A 16,262-nucleotide genomic window follows, 5' to 3' on the forward strand; every position below is an offset into this window, starting at 1 on the left:
CTTTTAACACAAAATTTCAACAATCCAAAGTCACTATTTCAACAATCCACAATCATTTATTCAACGCAATGAAGCAGAACAAATCAATATCACTCAATATTCAATTGTATCTCATACCAATCAAACATATATGACAAAAATGAAGAAGAGATAAAATTGGACCTTTCGATGACAAACTTTCGTTGATAGTAATATTTAAGAAAACCCAGCTGCGAAACCTCCAATAGAATACCTCGATAGCGAAGAATTCAACTCGGTATAGAGAAAAAACAAAATCAAAGTCTAATTGAAATACCAAATCCACAAACGACCGAGAGTATTCAATACAGACGCCGAACAAACCAAAACTGACCCTAACAGACCACAACCGAACTCAAAACGGCCGGAATCGAACTCAAAATTTTTGGATTCTACTCAAAATAGGTTGATTTCAGATTGGTTTAACGATTCGATCCTAGTTTTCAGCCATAGAGATTGTTTAAATTGAGTTTTTGGTGGATTTCAGAGTTAAATCAAAACTGAGAAGTTATTTTCGGTGAAGAGTGGATGAAAAATTAGATCTCCGGTCAACTTCCTTTCTCTTGGTGTATCTCACGTCATAATATTCTTTCATGTGTGTGCGATTTTAGTGTGGATTCAAAAAAAGAAGAAGAACGGGAGAAGAGAAATTGGTGTCGCGCTTTTGTATGTTAATGGAGTTCAAAGAGAAAAAGAAGGAGAGATGAAGATAATGAAAAATCCCTGTGTGTGTGTGCACGGTTCTGTGATCTGTTGGGAGTCAAAAGAAGAAGAAGATATCAAGTTATGGAGAGTGAGTTTTTCGGCCAAGAAGAAACGAAAAAATAGAGAGCCCTCCTCTTTTTCTGAATGAGAAAGACGTATATGTATTTTCCCAAAATGGAAGAGAACCTCTATGGGGGGTACGTGGAGTATGTGGCTATGGGTCAGGGGGTGTGCCCATTGCCTCTTTCCTGGAAGGTTCCCCTTAATATATGTAATAACAAAAAATGACAAAGGATTCCCAAAAGGCCCCCTTCCCCGTAGGACCCCTCCAGGATGTTGTATTCTAATTTTGTTAGAGGTGGGGGTAGGGGTTGTTAGTGGGTTGGTTAGGTGAGGGGTGAGGTGTCATTTTTAATTGGGTGGGTTGTTGGAATATTAGAATGAGACAAAGTTTGTTATGACTTGTTATTTGGATAAAAACAAAACAAAAATAAATACATAAATAAGTAAAAAATGAGGTAGTTATTTATTCTCTTGGGGAAAAGTTATAAAGATAGGATTAAATTGTGTGATATCAGAATGAGAAATATTATTAACGGGATAAAATTACGTGTCTACATAATGCCCCTTTTGAATGTAAACACCAAGTGTTTTCATACAAAGAAGTAGACAATGAGACAGAATTTTGTTCCGATCATTATTCGAAGAAAGAAACAGAAGAAAGAATTGACACGGGTTTTTTTCAAACACACCTTACTTCTAACACATGTTTTCTTCTAATCAGTCCATCAAATGATCAAGTTACCCTCAAAGATGCAACATTTAGCACATAGGGATACTTTAGGGGCGAGTCTCCTACAAAGGGCCACGTGGGTCCCACTAGGTCTCAATATGATACAGATAAGTATGACCTAAAGGCTGACCTACGTTAGGGTTTACTAACAAGGCTGTTCGGAGGAGCATATGGTCGATAATGGCTGCTTTGCTTTCCACCCACTCCATACATCCAACGGCTCCCCCTCCTAAAATAAGGGTGACTCAACTAGAGTTTGTGTGCACGACGTGCACTCCAAGACTTGTTGCAGAAAGAATTGACTCGGGTTATGCACATGATGACAGATATAAAGCGATAACACACAAGAGAAAAACTGTAAACACGTAGTACATAAGCACTCAACAATGATAAAATAAACACAAACAATGTTTATACACTAATAATGTCAAACTAAGCCAATACAAGTCCAAAAATAAGCTCGAATTCTGAAAAATCTCCAGCAGAGTCGCCAGAGCTGTCACACTCCTTTTTCGTACTCCAAAAAGATTTTATTTTAAGTTCGAAAGGGTTTTTATTATTAAAGTGACAAAAATGAAGATTTTGTTTCGAAAAAGATTATTTACATTTAAACTCAGAGTCGCCACTTGGCATAATCTGGTGTACCAAGTCACCATTGAAAATCCTTTTACGAAAATGATTTGACTTTTTTAAACTGATCTGCAAACAAAGATTCTGATTAAGGAATTCTGTTGACAGAGGGGAAGGTGTTAGGCACCCCTCGATCCCGTGGTTCGACCACGGTCGCTTGGTGAAGCATATCGGCTAATTTGACATTATAAATGTATAAACCACACAAAAACACACAAAATAATCAATCAAACACACGAAATAAAACAAATCCAAAATATAGTGTTCAGTCCCGTTATACAGTCCAAAAATAAAAATGCAAAACATAAATCCTATTCTAACCTACACTAATCCTAACTACGCTTCCGTACTTTACCCGATGCCTCGGGCCTTGATCACGATCATCTTCCGCCAACATAATACGTCGGGGCATTCCCCGATGAATAAATACAATGAGCCTTAGGGCATTCCCCAACTAAATGAATACATTTTAATCAAAGTATGATAAACTCAAAAACATTCACCACACATACATTCAACTTTCAACGTTCAACGATATCACTAAATTTGCCTACCCGAAACTAAACTTTCCCTATTAAGCTCTCGGCCTAAAATATGCTACTATCGATTTCAACAACGCCATCAAGTCAAACAACCAATGAATCAAATTAACCAAAATTCACCAATCTTATCAATTTTCATCCCTCCCACAATTCATTTCTTAACCAAAAGATTAATCGATTTCAAAGTAACACCAACCAATCAAATCGTGACAATTAAAGAATGTCAAACACACTGTCAGGATTATATCATCAATTAACGTGAACCACGCAAATCACAACATCAACACATTATGCTACGATAAAAATGGATACGATAGAGTTGAAGAATTAGACCTCAGATTGACCTTTATTAAACGGAGAAAAAGCCTCACGGATTCGGAAACCACAAACTAGCAGAACCTCGACCCAAATGAAACCTCAACTTCGCACAACCAACTTGATATATCCATTTTTGCTTTGTTTTTCACCTACTCAAACCTAAATTGCAAAGTGACAAAAGACTCGTATTCGAATATGTATGCCCCGTTACTGTGTCAATCGTGTTCCAATGAATTTTGGGTTGTAATCTGCAACATTTGTTGACTGGGGTGTTATTTTCGTCTCACCGAACCTCGGACAAGGTTAGGCGATTACGGAAAACCGAAAAATGGGTTGGAGTTTTCGGTGATAGTGACATTTGTGGCTGGAGTTTATGGTTTTGGCCAGAAGTGGGGGTAGGAGGTAGCTGGTCGGTGTTTTTGACAGGTTTCCGACGAGGGCTCGCCGGAAAAGTCAAGAGAAACGGCTCTCCATTCAACCCCCTACTTTCGATCTCTCCTCGTGTTTTTTAACCTCTCTTATCCTCCTTTCTCTCTTCAATTCACACTCGTTTTTCTACTCTTTACGATTTCTCTATATCAGTGAATCTGATTTTTGGTGAGTGTCTTGGTCAAGAAGAAAAGAAGCTCCCCCTTTTCATTGTGTTAACTGTTAAGAGGAAAAAGAAACCATTTCCCCCTCTATGTTCTGTGGGGCCCCTTTTACTTGGAATATTTTTCGGTGGGGGCCCTTGTGAGTGGAAAAAATATATATTGTATTATTTTTTGAGTGATGTCCACCTTTCCGGTGAATGTAGTGCATTCCATTTTTAGATGGTAGGTGATGGAATAATTCTATGGGCCTCACCTTTAGTTGCTGTCTTATGAATTGGTTTCAAAGTAAATAAAATGTAGGGGGGGTAAGGGTTACGTGGGGTAGAAGTAGGGGTATGGGGTGGTGAGGTAGGTTGTTAGGGGTAGGTGATTAGGATACAGTTGGTTAGGATAAATTAAAATAAGATAAAAATTGTTAGGGATTGTTATCTTTGTCATTCTATAGAGGGATAATTACATGGTTGAGGGTACAAGATAGGATAAGGTAAAAAGGTGAAAACTAATTTTTCGGAGGGATAAAATTACGTGTCTACATTAAATACAAGACTTTGGGGGGAGGGGGGAGGGGGAATTGAGATGGGAATAGTTACAGACAAGATAAGGAATCAGATAAAAAAATTTCAAATTTCAAATTATTTATTTATTTTAATTATATTTTTATTTTTAAAAGAGAAGATAATAATTATACCAATATAAAAATAAATAAATAAATAAATAAATAAAATAATAATAATAATAATAGTTAATTAATTTTTATATTTAAAATAAATTATAAATAGTCAAAATAAATATAATAAAATAGTATTAAAATTACTAATTTATTTATTAAAATTTAAGATAAATAATATCTATATATTTTGGCTTTTTGTATTATTTTAAAATTAGGAAAAAATAAATAAATAAAATATCTCAAAGTTAACTTTATTTAATTATTTATTTTAAATTAAAAAATTTATTAAAAATAATAATCAAAATAATATATGATTAAATATAAATATTTAAAATTGAGGGAAGATAAAAAATCATGTGTTTATACTGGTGGTGGCATAAGTTTTTGTCTGATAAGATCATTTTTCTTAATTTTTTTAATACGAACTAAACCTAAAGGACAGCCTTGATCGTTGAGCCATCTCGTTGATGACTCATTAGACTTTGAGGTACGAGAAGTTTGCTTTATCTTAAGTAACGTAGGCTTCATCTGTCCATTCAAAACTAAAATTTTATGTATACTTACCTTTGTTAAGCGTTAGCAGTTACATAGAAGTTGGAGTGACATGCCTCTGGATGAAGATTGTGGTTCTTTAATAATTGATGATAGAATGCAGGTTGCTTGTCAAAATTTACACAATCATATATATCTCCATACTTAGTCTGCAAATCACAACTTTATAAATAAGTTATTTTTGGTTATAACATTTGCCTATCTTGTTATCCAAATTTTAACTCGAAAATGAATACCTTAATTGTTGTTATGGCAGGTTTATTCAAAAGTTTAAGTTGTCTTTCCAAATCTTGGTCCTCTACCTCGGATAAGTTTATTTCTACTTGAGCCTCATTAAAATTCAGAAGAAAATATAATACCCACAATGTTTGTTGAATAATACCTCGATTTATCTGCATTGCTTGAATTTATTGAGAGCATACACCAGACAGATTTAAAAGTAAAGAAAAATAAATTCAGTTGTTAGAGAGAAATTCCAAAAAAAAAAAAAAAAAAATAGTTATAGGCATTAAAAAGTGCACTTGATTTGTTGTGTGTAATGAGACTTAAATTAGTTATTATCTAAGTTAATAAAGGTGGTATTCTTATAAAGATTTTCTATTAATGAAGGTTGACTAATATTAACTTTCAAGTAATCTACACAAAGGACATATAATACCACAGATAAGTGATATATTGTCACTCTTTTCGTTACAAAAATGCCGGTAGATTGAATGACAATTAACTAATATTGATAGAAGTTTTAGTATTCTTTGTTAAAGTATAATTTATTACCGCTAAAAGTCTTTTTGTTGCAGTGTGATTATACATTTGACCATCAAAACATTCATAAAAAAATACATAATTGTCTCCCCACTTCAATTAATGGGCCTAAGATTTTCCTTCATCAACTCAATAAACTTGTAAGCCCATTTATTCAGCAGCAAAGGTCCAACCCAAAATACCACGGGAGAAGGACAAAAATAGTCTCTTGACAAAAATAAAAGACACAAAAATAGCCCATGTTTCAAAATATCACTTTTGGCCATTTCGCTTGCTAAAGCCGCCTTCTTTGACTTTTTTTTTCAATTTTGCTGATTTTATCTTTTTTGTTTTACTTTTGTTGTTCTCCTTTTGCTTCTTTTATTATTACTATTATTATATAAAATGTAAAAATTATATTTTTTTGTTTTTTTTTCCTGGTAGTTGCGTTTTTTTCCTTTTCCCTTTTATTTTGGTTGCGCTAATTTTAAATATAAAAAAACTGATGTTTCTATATATTTTTTTAATCCTATCAATAAATAAAACAATCAAATAAAATTTTGTAGTTTTCTTTTTAAATAATCAACTACTAATTTATAATGTCGTAATCAAATAAAATTTTGTATTTTTTTGAAATACAATTTTTTAAAAATAACATATTTTAATGACTTATATACATGTTTTAAAACTATTTTCGTGTCTTTTATTTTTGCCAAGAGGCTATACACATTCTGTACACTATTTAGGTAAAATAATTATTGAGATACAAACTCTAGACAATATTTATGCAGTTTATATACATCCTATAGATATACATATTCTATACAATAATGATACAAATTCTATACTGATCATATATAGAAAATATATTCTATATGATGTAATTTTTATACACATCATATACAAACCTTAAATATACAGTTTTTATACACATAATATACAAACCTTAAATATGCAGTTTTTATACAGTTTTTATACACATCATATACAAACCTTAAATATGCAGTTTTTATACACATCATATACAAACCTTAAATATACAGTTTTTATACAAATCATATACAAACCTTAAATACACAGTTTTTATACACATCATATACAAATCTTAAATATACAGTTTTTATACGCATAATATACAAACCTTAAATATGCATTTTTTTATACAGTTTTTATACACATCATATACAAACCTTAAATATACAATTATTATACAATTTTTATACAAATCATATACAAACCTTAATATACAGTTTTTATACAGTTTTTATACACATCATATACAAATCTTAAATATACAGTTTTTACACACATCATATACAAATCTTAAATATACAGTTTTTATACACATCATATACAAACCTTCATTTCTCTTAAATCTCCATAGATAATCAATCCTATGCAATCTCGAATCATAAAACATAATTTTTTTCAAAAACAATTCATTTCCTTCAAATTTCTTCGTCACATACCTTTCCACTATTACTTTAGCTTCAACACAGTAGCCCTTTTCTTCCATCCCGATCAACCTCTAGATTTTGCATATTTTTTCTTCTTTCATTCTTCTATTTCATTTTTCATCCACCCACATAATTCACAAACTCAATTCAATTTAGATAACCTAAATAGAAAAAATTAAGAATTAGAAGAAAAAAGGTATAAGTTTTGTTGGGTTCTTAGTAGAAAAAATTAAAAACTAGAAGAAAAGAGATATGAGTTTTATGGGTTCTTAAATATCACAGATTGAAGAAAGAGGAAAGAAGAATAGTTATGGAAAGAAGAAAGAAGAATGGTTATGGAAAGAATGAAGAAGTTAAGGGAATTGTAGTTACCAATTATTTCTTTTTTTTGAAGGGGAAAAGGATAACTGCAAACCTTATTCTTTAGCGTGTGACTTATTAAAATAAAGGGAGTGTATGACTTATTAAAATAAAGGACGCGTATGGCTTATTAAAATAAAGAGTTAATAAATGGCATTTAAAACAGGCGAAGTGTTACTTTTGTCTAAAATAGAAAACATGGGCCATTATTGTCCATTATTTTTCAAAAGAGATACATGGTGTCCTTTTCCCAAATACCAATTGAGCAAATAAGAACAAAGCCCAAAAGTTGAATATGGAATTCAAAAGGATCAAATCACAGAACTATACGATCAATCAACATTTTTTATTGAATTTGAAAGGAGTCGGGAGATATGATTAACATTGGAAAAAGAGAACATTAAGCAGAATGTTCAGTCGGACATCATAAAAACTCCCTCTGTTCCTAAATACTTATCGTCCTTATTAAAACTAGAGAATAATTTTGGACCCAACAATTCATTTAGGACCCGAGGAAGCATCAATATAATGCAAAAAAGAAAATGATTAAACAGAGAGGAGTAATAATTAAGGACAATTCAGTCAATTTAGTAAATAGTTAACATTTTTCTTAGATAGAGCACAAACAGAAATGGTGCCAACTATTAAAAGTTGAAGAGAATATGATTTGATCAAAAGCAAATTAATGCAAATGACTGAATTGAACACTGTCATTTACAAATATATATCATAATTACAACAACTCTACATAAGAGTATCTGTACTAGGTCCCCCATAAAACATGTAATGTGGAAATTTTTCATGTCCCCAACCTGGTTTATCAATGACTTGATACGATACTGGACTGTCAAGAAATATAGGTGTATTTTTTGCATTTATTGTTTCGCCTTTTATCATTTAAAATTGTAAGTGCTCGACAATACGCATTAAGCATAGGATCTGGAGTTTTAGGTATATAGCCAGAGCCCATCGGAGCATAAGGTGCGCCTAGCGGACTATATGCCGATCCTCCCCACTCAATATTCTCAGCAAAATTCTTTGCTAATGTACTGAAAATCCTTCGAGGCCAAAAACCAACTTCCATCCTTTCACCAACTAAAAGCCACCAACCTCCTTTTGCATCCTTTAATTTAATCAAGAAGATGTATATATGTTAGCATTTTCAAAAAGGGTTTAAAAAAATTGAGAAAATACTCTATTACCACCTTGAACTATACGCGAAAAGGTTGAGACACACCCGAATTTTCGGAGGATCCTATTACCTCATGGACTAATTAAAATCATATTTTTGACAACCTTAGTGCTTACATGACACAACACACTGAAGGGTCCACGTAGGCACACGTGTGTGCAACGTAGACACTAAGGTTGTAAAAAATACGATTTTAATTAGTTAGATGGTAATACGACCCTCCTAAAATTTGGGTGTGTCTCGCGTATAGTTCAAGTTGGCAATAGAGCATTTTCCCAAAAAAATTTAAGCAATTATTGAAAAACTTGATAATATAGATAAAAAGATAGATAAAATTGTACCCGTTCGATGAACATAGTAAGTTACCAATTAGCATTACCCCCTCGATGTGCAACAGTGGGAATGCTCTATCAAGAACTAACTTATTGTTTGTTACTATAAAGCCACGACATAGTGTATTGTAACAATGTTTATTTCCAACCTAAAAAATATTTAAAAAATTATACGAACCATTATTAATTGAGGATGATAGCTAGATTGAAAAATTCAAATATCATGAACACAACATAGAATCATTTAATGAACTAACTAAGAAAACTTACTTGCAAGTGTATAAAAAACCTAGTTTTAGTGTCCCCGTATAATGTTGGATCTACCTAAAACAAGAAATAGAGATGTTATAACCATTGAATCTATTGCAGGTAATAGAAAATAGTTGAATTATATAAATAATGTGTTAATCTTACTCTCCAACCAGCTTGCACACTATCTTTTCCTTTTTGAATCTTCAATCGGCATGCACTAGTTTGTGCACCTTCAACACTAGGATTCCATAGACTAGCTACCATTCCAGCTCCAGAAAATTTATTACTTCCATTATCTAGAGTTTTAACTATTGCACGCTGAATATGAAAAATAATTTTTTATTAACTAATTACATAGATTATCCAAATTAAAATTATATTTATTCGCTTGAATCTTAAAAAACTTAGAAGAATTTTGTCAAATTTTGATTAACACGTAACCAATTTATTCTACATGGTATTACTTCAAATTTAACCCAAAGGAAAAAAAATAATATTAAAAAAATGAAGTAAAAAATTAATTTCATATTCATTTACCCTGTGTCCTCCTGTTTTAGCATGACTGATGTTAATCTGCACAATAGAACCAAAATATATCAGATATATACATAAAGTAAATGAAACAAATTAGTGCAACATTATCTTACATCCACAAAATTGGCTTCACTTTTAAACATTATATATTATGTTGGGAAAGAATGAAGTACACAAAAAAGCTATAAATTAATGTAATATTATCTTACAGGCATATGTTTTTGTCTAATAAGATCATCTTTGATAACTCTTTTGATGGGAACGGTTCCAGAAGGACAACCATCGGTATCGAGCCATGTCCTTGAAATATCAATGGTTGAGTTACTAGGAATTTGCTTCATTGTCGATAAAGTGGTTTCATCAGCAAATTCTCAAATTAATCTATCTACAATATTATATTCTTGTAAAGTCGTATATATATCCAAAAAGAAACGAAAATACATACCTTAGGATGAAATTTGTGATTCTTTAATAATGGATGATCAAATGCAGGTTGTTTGTAAAAATCCACACAATCGTATGTATCTCCCCATTCAGCCTATGGACCAAAACAGTTAAGTTATAAACTTACAATCTATCAAATTAGTGTTAGTTGTGAATACACATAAAAGGTTGTACAATATATGTAAAGAACTTGTACCTTAATTGTGTGGATTGTTTAATTGTTTAAGTTGTTTTCCCAACGCTAACTCCTCTAGTTTGGATGTTTCTCCTTGAACACCATCATAGCTCAGAAGCAAATATAATACCAACAAAATTGGTAGAACATTTTTTTGGTGAATCAACATTCTCTGAATCCATTAAAAAAAATAAAATAAACAATGATATCTCATTCTATGTTTGCAATAACAGCATACTCATTAAAATTTTATAAGTGGGGTCTGAGAAAGATAGAGTGTACGCAAATCATACCATTACCTTATGGAGGTAGAGAGACTGTTTTTGAAAAAGGTTTAACTCAAGTGTACAAATCCAAGTTAAAGAAACAACAAAAAAACAGTGAAAAAAAATTCAACAAATATTTTTACTTTTTAATAAATCAGGAAAGCATACTATCTTTACACTATGGTGTATAAGGGGTTGTTTGGTGTGAATATAAGGATAAATAGTACCAGGATAAAATGAAGGACTATTTAATCCCATGTTTAGTGTGAAGTATTAGTTATTATTCCATATATATGGTGGAATAACTAATTCCGGAATTAATTATCCCCGAATAACTTTTTTCCGACCAAATGACACGTAAATAATTGTCTTCCCCCCTCCCCCATCGCCGGGCCCAAACAAAAAAAAAAGAGTGTGTCAAATAGGCACCTATATTGAAGATTGGAGATTTGTATGAATTGTTTCAATTTGGTGATCAATTCTTCTGTGAGTTTATAGGAAAATAATTGGATTTTGGGCAAAAAAGAATTAAAGAATTGGATTTTGGTCAAATTAAATTAAAGAATTGGATTTTTGTCAAATTAAAATTAAAGAATTGGATTAGGTCAAACTAAAATTAAGGATTGGATTTTGGTCAAATTAAAATTAAGTAATGGTTATAAAGGAAGAATAGACCCTTGTGGTGGGCCCTTCCCTGAACCCTGCATATAGTGGAAGTTTTAGCGCATTGGGCTGCCTTTTTTTATATAAAGGAAGAAAAATATTAAAAATTGGATTAATAACATTTCCTTATATGTGTATTGCTGATTCATGATTATTTATTTCCATATTACGTTAATGTCCTCTATTTTAATTTTAAAAGTTGATATGTAATGGTAGTAGAATAAATTTAGGAGGAAATTAAATCATTAGTGATAGCAAAAGGAATTCTTCTATGAATTTCAGAGATTGTTACCAAAAAACTTTTAAAGAGTGTAATCAACTTTATGAAATTCAAAGTGAAAAATTGACATGATTCTACAGTAGTTAATCAGAAAAGAAAGATGAAATTTTCAAAATTAAATGTGATTAATGTCATTAATCATAGCAAAATAGTCTGTATTTGCAAGCTGTAATTTGAATAGTTAAGGGTCATCCTCACAAAATGCCTCTATTTTGGGATGATGTTTAATTTTTGCCCCTCATTTCAAGTAACTTAAACGCGCACGAAAATAGAGCTAACATTGAAATAACAAATATTTTTTCGTGCGGCGCAAGTTTTTATTTTTGAAGCAAAAAATTTCACAAGTTATGCCGTAAAAGGCATAACAGATTATGGTGTACTACGTAATTTCATTCCTTCAAACTTTATGAAAAGCGAGATATACAAAAATTTAGTTTTAAAATCCACAAGTTATATTGCATAAGGCATAACAAATAATGTCATACCACATAATTTAATTTCTACCGAACTTATGCCGAATGTGGCGAAAGTTCAATTTCTGAATCCGCGTACTAGGTCGTAAAGACACAATCTAATTCATATAAAATTCATGCCAAGTGAATTAGATCACATAAATACTACACAACGACTTATGGCGTGTAACTTAGTTTTCATATAACTTACACCAAGCAAGATAAAAATTCTCTAAACTTATGTTAGTGAATTAGATCATAAATAAAGATACTTTGATCCACAATTTGATAGTAAATGAGTAGCATGAGCAAAATTTAAAACCCATCATATTTAAGGGCAAAAATAAAGGCCGCCCCAAAATAGGTTTGATACAAGACAAATAAGGAAGGCACGAAAAACATCCCAAATCAGTCCACAAATCTTAAGGATCCGAGGACCAAGATGGAAACCACTTTCGGATTCACTACCAACAACAAGAATACAATATATAGTAGTGTATTTAACACCAAATCAGCAGTCCAAACTAAGATTAACCACAATATATGAAGAACAAGATGAACCACAACAATATATTAATAACAACACACGGGTTACAAAGGAAATAATACACCACACGGCTACAAGATTACTCAATGTAAATGATAGATAGGTAGGCATACACTACTACAAAGACTAAGAACCTATGTGTATGTTACACACAAAGACCCTTACTAATGGTAGTAGTAACACCTACACTCTTCGGAGGACATAAGAGGGACTCAATCCGTCTAGTACCCAACGATCCAAGCAAACAAACAACAAAAGTGATTCCACACCTATGTTGTTACCTAGTTTCGGCCAAGTCTCTATGGAAGAGAGAACTTGTGTGTTTCAAATGTGTTATACAATCTTCAATATGAAAAAACTAACTATAAAAACCCTAAGTTGTTCCTTATATAGTATATTACAAGATAGAGGGTAAAATGACCAAAAGGGCCCCTCATTGATGGGCCGCCCCTCTAGTGTTTGGAGTGGCCTGTTTTGGTGTGTACTTTTAAGCCCTTAATTACTTTTTTTGCACACACACTTGGACGACTTCAATACACACCCACATAAGCCCATCTACGTGATTGTACTTGTATCATTCTCCCCTTCTTAAAAAAGAATTTGACCTCGAATCCATACTTTGCAAAATCAAAGAGGAATCAAAGCACGCATCCTCATCACATGAGGGTTAGGGTTCGCAAAATAAACAATTAGCATTAACATGCAATGGTGGTACACACTTGAAGTACAACCAAAGATCCTTTGTGTTAATTATGAAAAACCTTTGTACAACACCACAAAGGAAAGGGCTCAGTTGAACATCAAGAAATAAGGAACAAAAATCGAGACTACGCCTCTCATACGATGTATATCCAACAACATCATGAATATCATCATATGCATATAGGTAGTGAAGAAAGGCACCAAAGACACAATTCTTATCTAAGATATATTCACAAGTAGGAATACACAAAGAGAGAAGGGACATTGCAAGCACATAGGACCTTTTTCCTTCCAACCACTTTTCGAGGTAAGGAATTTCATCAAGGGAGTCCTATCAATATAGAGAATAGGAAAACTACCATGTAACAATCCAATCCAAGGCAAGTAGTTTGCCCAAGAACTCGGTTTCCCTCTACAAATGATGTGAAGCACGCTCTCAAGAGTCACACAAGATACTTCAACTTGTCTATCCCCATGAAGGTGACAAAAAGTCTTTAACATTCTTGGACCGTTCCACAAACAAGAATACAACTTGGCATCCACAAGTTGTGGTTCACATAACTTAAGTACAAATGTATCAAACATGGATGCACGGATATGAGCAACATCCCAAAGAGACAATGACACATTTGTCCTAGGGTCCTCGAGTAGATACAAACCACCATTAACATCAAAGGGATCACAATTCAAGTCACCATATTTTTCAAGCACAGGTAGGGTGTCATGCAAAGGAGTACAAGCAAAATCATTTTTCAAAGATATGTCAAGCACATGATTAACCCTATGAGCCAAGCAAAACATTAGAATCTTTACAGCAACATAGGATCACGGGTTCACTCTTTTGTCCTGGACCAACATCTTCAAATTCTTCACTCACTTGAGATTCATTAATTACATCACACATATTCTCAAGTGGTGGGCAAGTTTTACACACAAGTTGGTCAACACAATTTTCACATGACGATGTACTTTTATTCAACATAATAGCTTCAACACTAGGTGGACACAAATCGATCTTACTAGAAAACTCGATTCAATCATCTATAGGATCAACTAGTGTATCTACTCGCACAACATGTACATCATTCACAAGTGATAAGGAATCAATATACGCATATGTAGGTAAGCTACTACTCACACTCAATGGCTTATTAGTCACATGTTCATCATTCACATGCACCAAAGTATAAGAGTTAGCTATTTTACCTTGACGTTCATGAGTATGTTCGTCTTTACCTCGGTGTGAAATTCCTTCACAAGTTTGGGCAGCAACTTCCTTCGAGAAGCTCTCACTGTAAGGTGTTTGGGCCTTAGGTTTTGAATTTATTGGGATAAGTGTGGATACCAATTGGCGTAGCTATTTAACGTGCCATTTCATGTCTTCAATATTGTCGGTGATGCAGCCAAATGTGGCATCGAGATTGGTGGCAGCCATGGTACCTTAAAGAAAAGACAACAACAAACAAAAAAACAAACAAACTTGTTAGCTCAAAAGTGCCTCACCACACTCACTCTCGATTCTTACCTCATACTTGGTTTCACAAGTGTTGAAAGCCGGTTTGTACTTCGCGAGTGATTGAGGGTGGGTCTACTCTTGTTCGAAATAGATTTTCTTTTGAGTTGACTCAAAGAAGATTTGTTTATGGACTTGAACCATCAAGATACAACAAATTCAAAAAAGGGAAAAGCACACAACAAATGCTTAACACGAATGAACGATCACAAGGATTAACTAAAAATCTAGTAGATGAGTATTAGTTTGTCAATTAGTATTGGAACCAACAAAATGAAAACTAAGAAACAACAAAAGGAAACTAAGAAATCTGAAATTTGAGCTTAAATATATTGCGTGAACAATAAAACGTGATGATGTGGTAGCCACATATTGGTCTCGATCTAACACCAATTTTTATTTTCCAAATTTGGAAGTCTTGATCAATTACAACTTGAAATGGTGAAATTTGGATAATGGAGGGAAACTACAAGTCTTGAACCCATTCAATTTTTCAAACACAAAGTCTTGACTTGACGTGTACTATGTTCCACAAAACAAGGCTCCTTGATTTAAGAAAAGTAGTTGAAAAAGTTGATGTCAAGTCTAGGAAGTGATGGTTCACCAACAAGCTTTACAACTTGTCTTACACCTTTTTGGATCCATTTTACACTTTTTTTGTGGTAAAGATATGAGACTAGGTGAAAAACAAGATGAACATAACAACAATCTTCAATAATACATCAACAATCTTCCAAGAACTATAGCAATTTCACACGGCCAACTCCAATCCCACAATAACAATGTCTACAACCTACGGCCAAGACCTCAACAACTTCAACCAAGATGTTCTTAGGCCACTAATTATCAACAACAATGTCACACAGGCACACTTCGAGCACCAACAACAACACGCGGCCAAAATGAAGCCACAACAACAATGCTCAATACACGGCCAAGTTTTCAAGTTCACAACAACAAGATCAAGCTCGAGCTTAGATATGAACACTTTTAGTGTTGGTGAGAAAGAAACCAACACTTGAAGCACTCTAAACAAACAAAATGACTACCAAATCTAGTGACAAATTTTCGGCCAAGACGATAACAAGAACACTTCTTTTTTTTTTTTTTGATTTTTCTAGCAAGCCCAAGATTGATTTTGTTAGAACAAAATCAACCACAAGCTTTGATACCAAATGATACAAGAAAAACAAGGAAGGCACGAAAAACATCCTAAATCAGTCCACAAATCTTAAGGATCTGAGGACCAAGATGGAGACCACTCTCAGATTCACTACCAACAACAAGATTATACGATATAGTGGTGTATTTGACACCAAATCAGCAGCCCAAACTAAGATTAACCACAATATATGAAGAACAAGATGAACCACAACAATGTATTAATAACAACACACGGGTTACAAAGGAAATAATACACCACACGGTTACAAGATTATACAATGTAAATGATAGATAGGTAGACATACACTACTACAAAGACTAAGAACCTATGTGTATGTTACATACAAAGACCCTTACTTATGGTAGT

The 16,262-nt window shown here is 32.9% G+C and overlaps 1 protein-coding gene and 1 long non-coding RNA gene across 2 annotated transcripts; both read right to left on the reverse strand.

Annotated features, from left to right (window-relative positions):
* Positions 1-8,023: 8,023 nt before the first annotated feature.
* Positions 8,024-9,767, reverse strand: LOC107852365. The gene is made up of 5 exons (XM_047414873.1): positions 9,693-9,767; positions 9,318-9,473; positions 9,174-9,227; positions 8,913-9,052; positions 8,024-8,502 (listed from the first exon to the last, which is right to left on the reverse strand). Exons 2-5 carry the CDS (start codon positions 9,417-9,419, stop codon positions 8,475-8,477), a joined length of 324 nt encoding a protein of 107 aa, XP_047270829.1. The 5' UTR covers positions 9,420-9,473; positions 9,693-9,767; the 3' UTR covers positions 8,024-8,474.
* An 85-nt stretch (positions 9,768-9,852) lies between these two features.
* Positions 9,853-10,567, reverse strand: LOC124899711. The gene is made up of 3 exons (XR_007057161.1): positions 10,330-10,567; positions 10,135-10,227; positions 9,853-10,024 (listed from the first exon to the last, which is right to left on the reverse strand). It is a non-coding gene; the product is annotated as an uncharacterized LOC124899711 (long non-coding RNA).
* Positions 10,568-16,262: the final 5,695 nt, after the last annotated feature.

The sequence above is a fragment of the Capsicum annuum genome, chromosome 1, assembly GCF_002878395.1.
Source record: "Capsicum annuum cultivar UCD-10X-F1 chromosome 1, UCD10Xv1.1, whole genome shotgun sequence".
Taxonomy (NCBI): Eukaryota; Viridiplantae; Streptophyta; class Magnoliopsida; order Solanales; family Solanaceae; genus Capsicum; species Capsicum annuum.

Excerpts from the sequence above, each read along its gene's own strand:
- LOC107852365 (XM_047414873.1), bottom strand. The coding sequence starts at position 9,419 with ATGGTAGCTAGTCTATGGAATCCTAGTGTTGAAGGTGCACAAACTAGT. Across the intron at positions 9,228-9,317 it reads GTGTGCAAGCTGGTTGGAGA|GTAGATCCAACATTATACGG; the intron begins GTAAGATTAACA and ends TTCTTGTTTTAG. Across the intron at positions 9,053-9,173 it reads GGTTTTTTATACACTTGCAA|GTTGGAAATAAACATTGTTA; the intron begins GTAAGTTTTCTT and ends AATATTTTTTAG.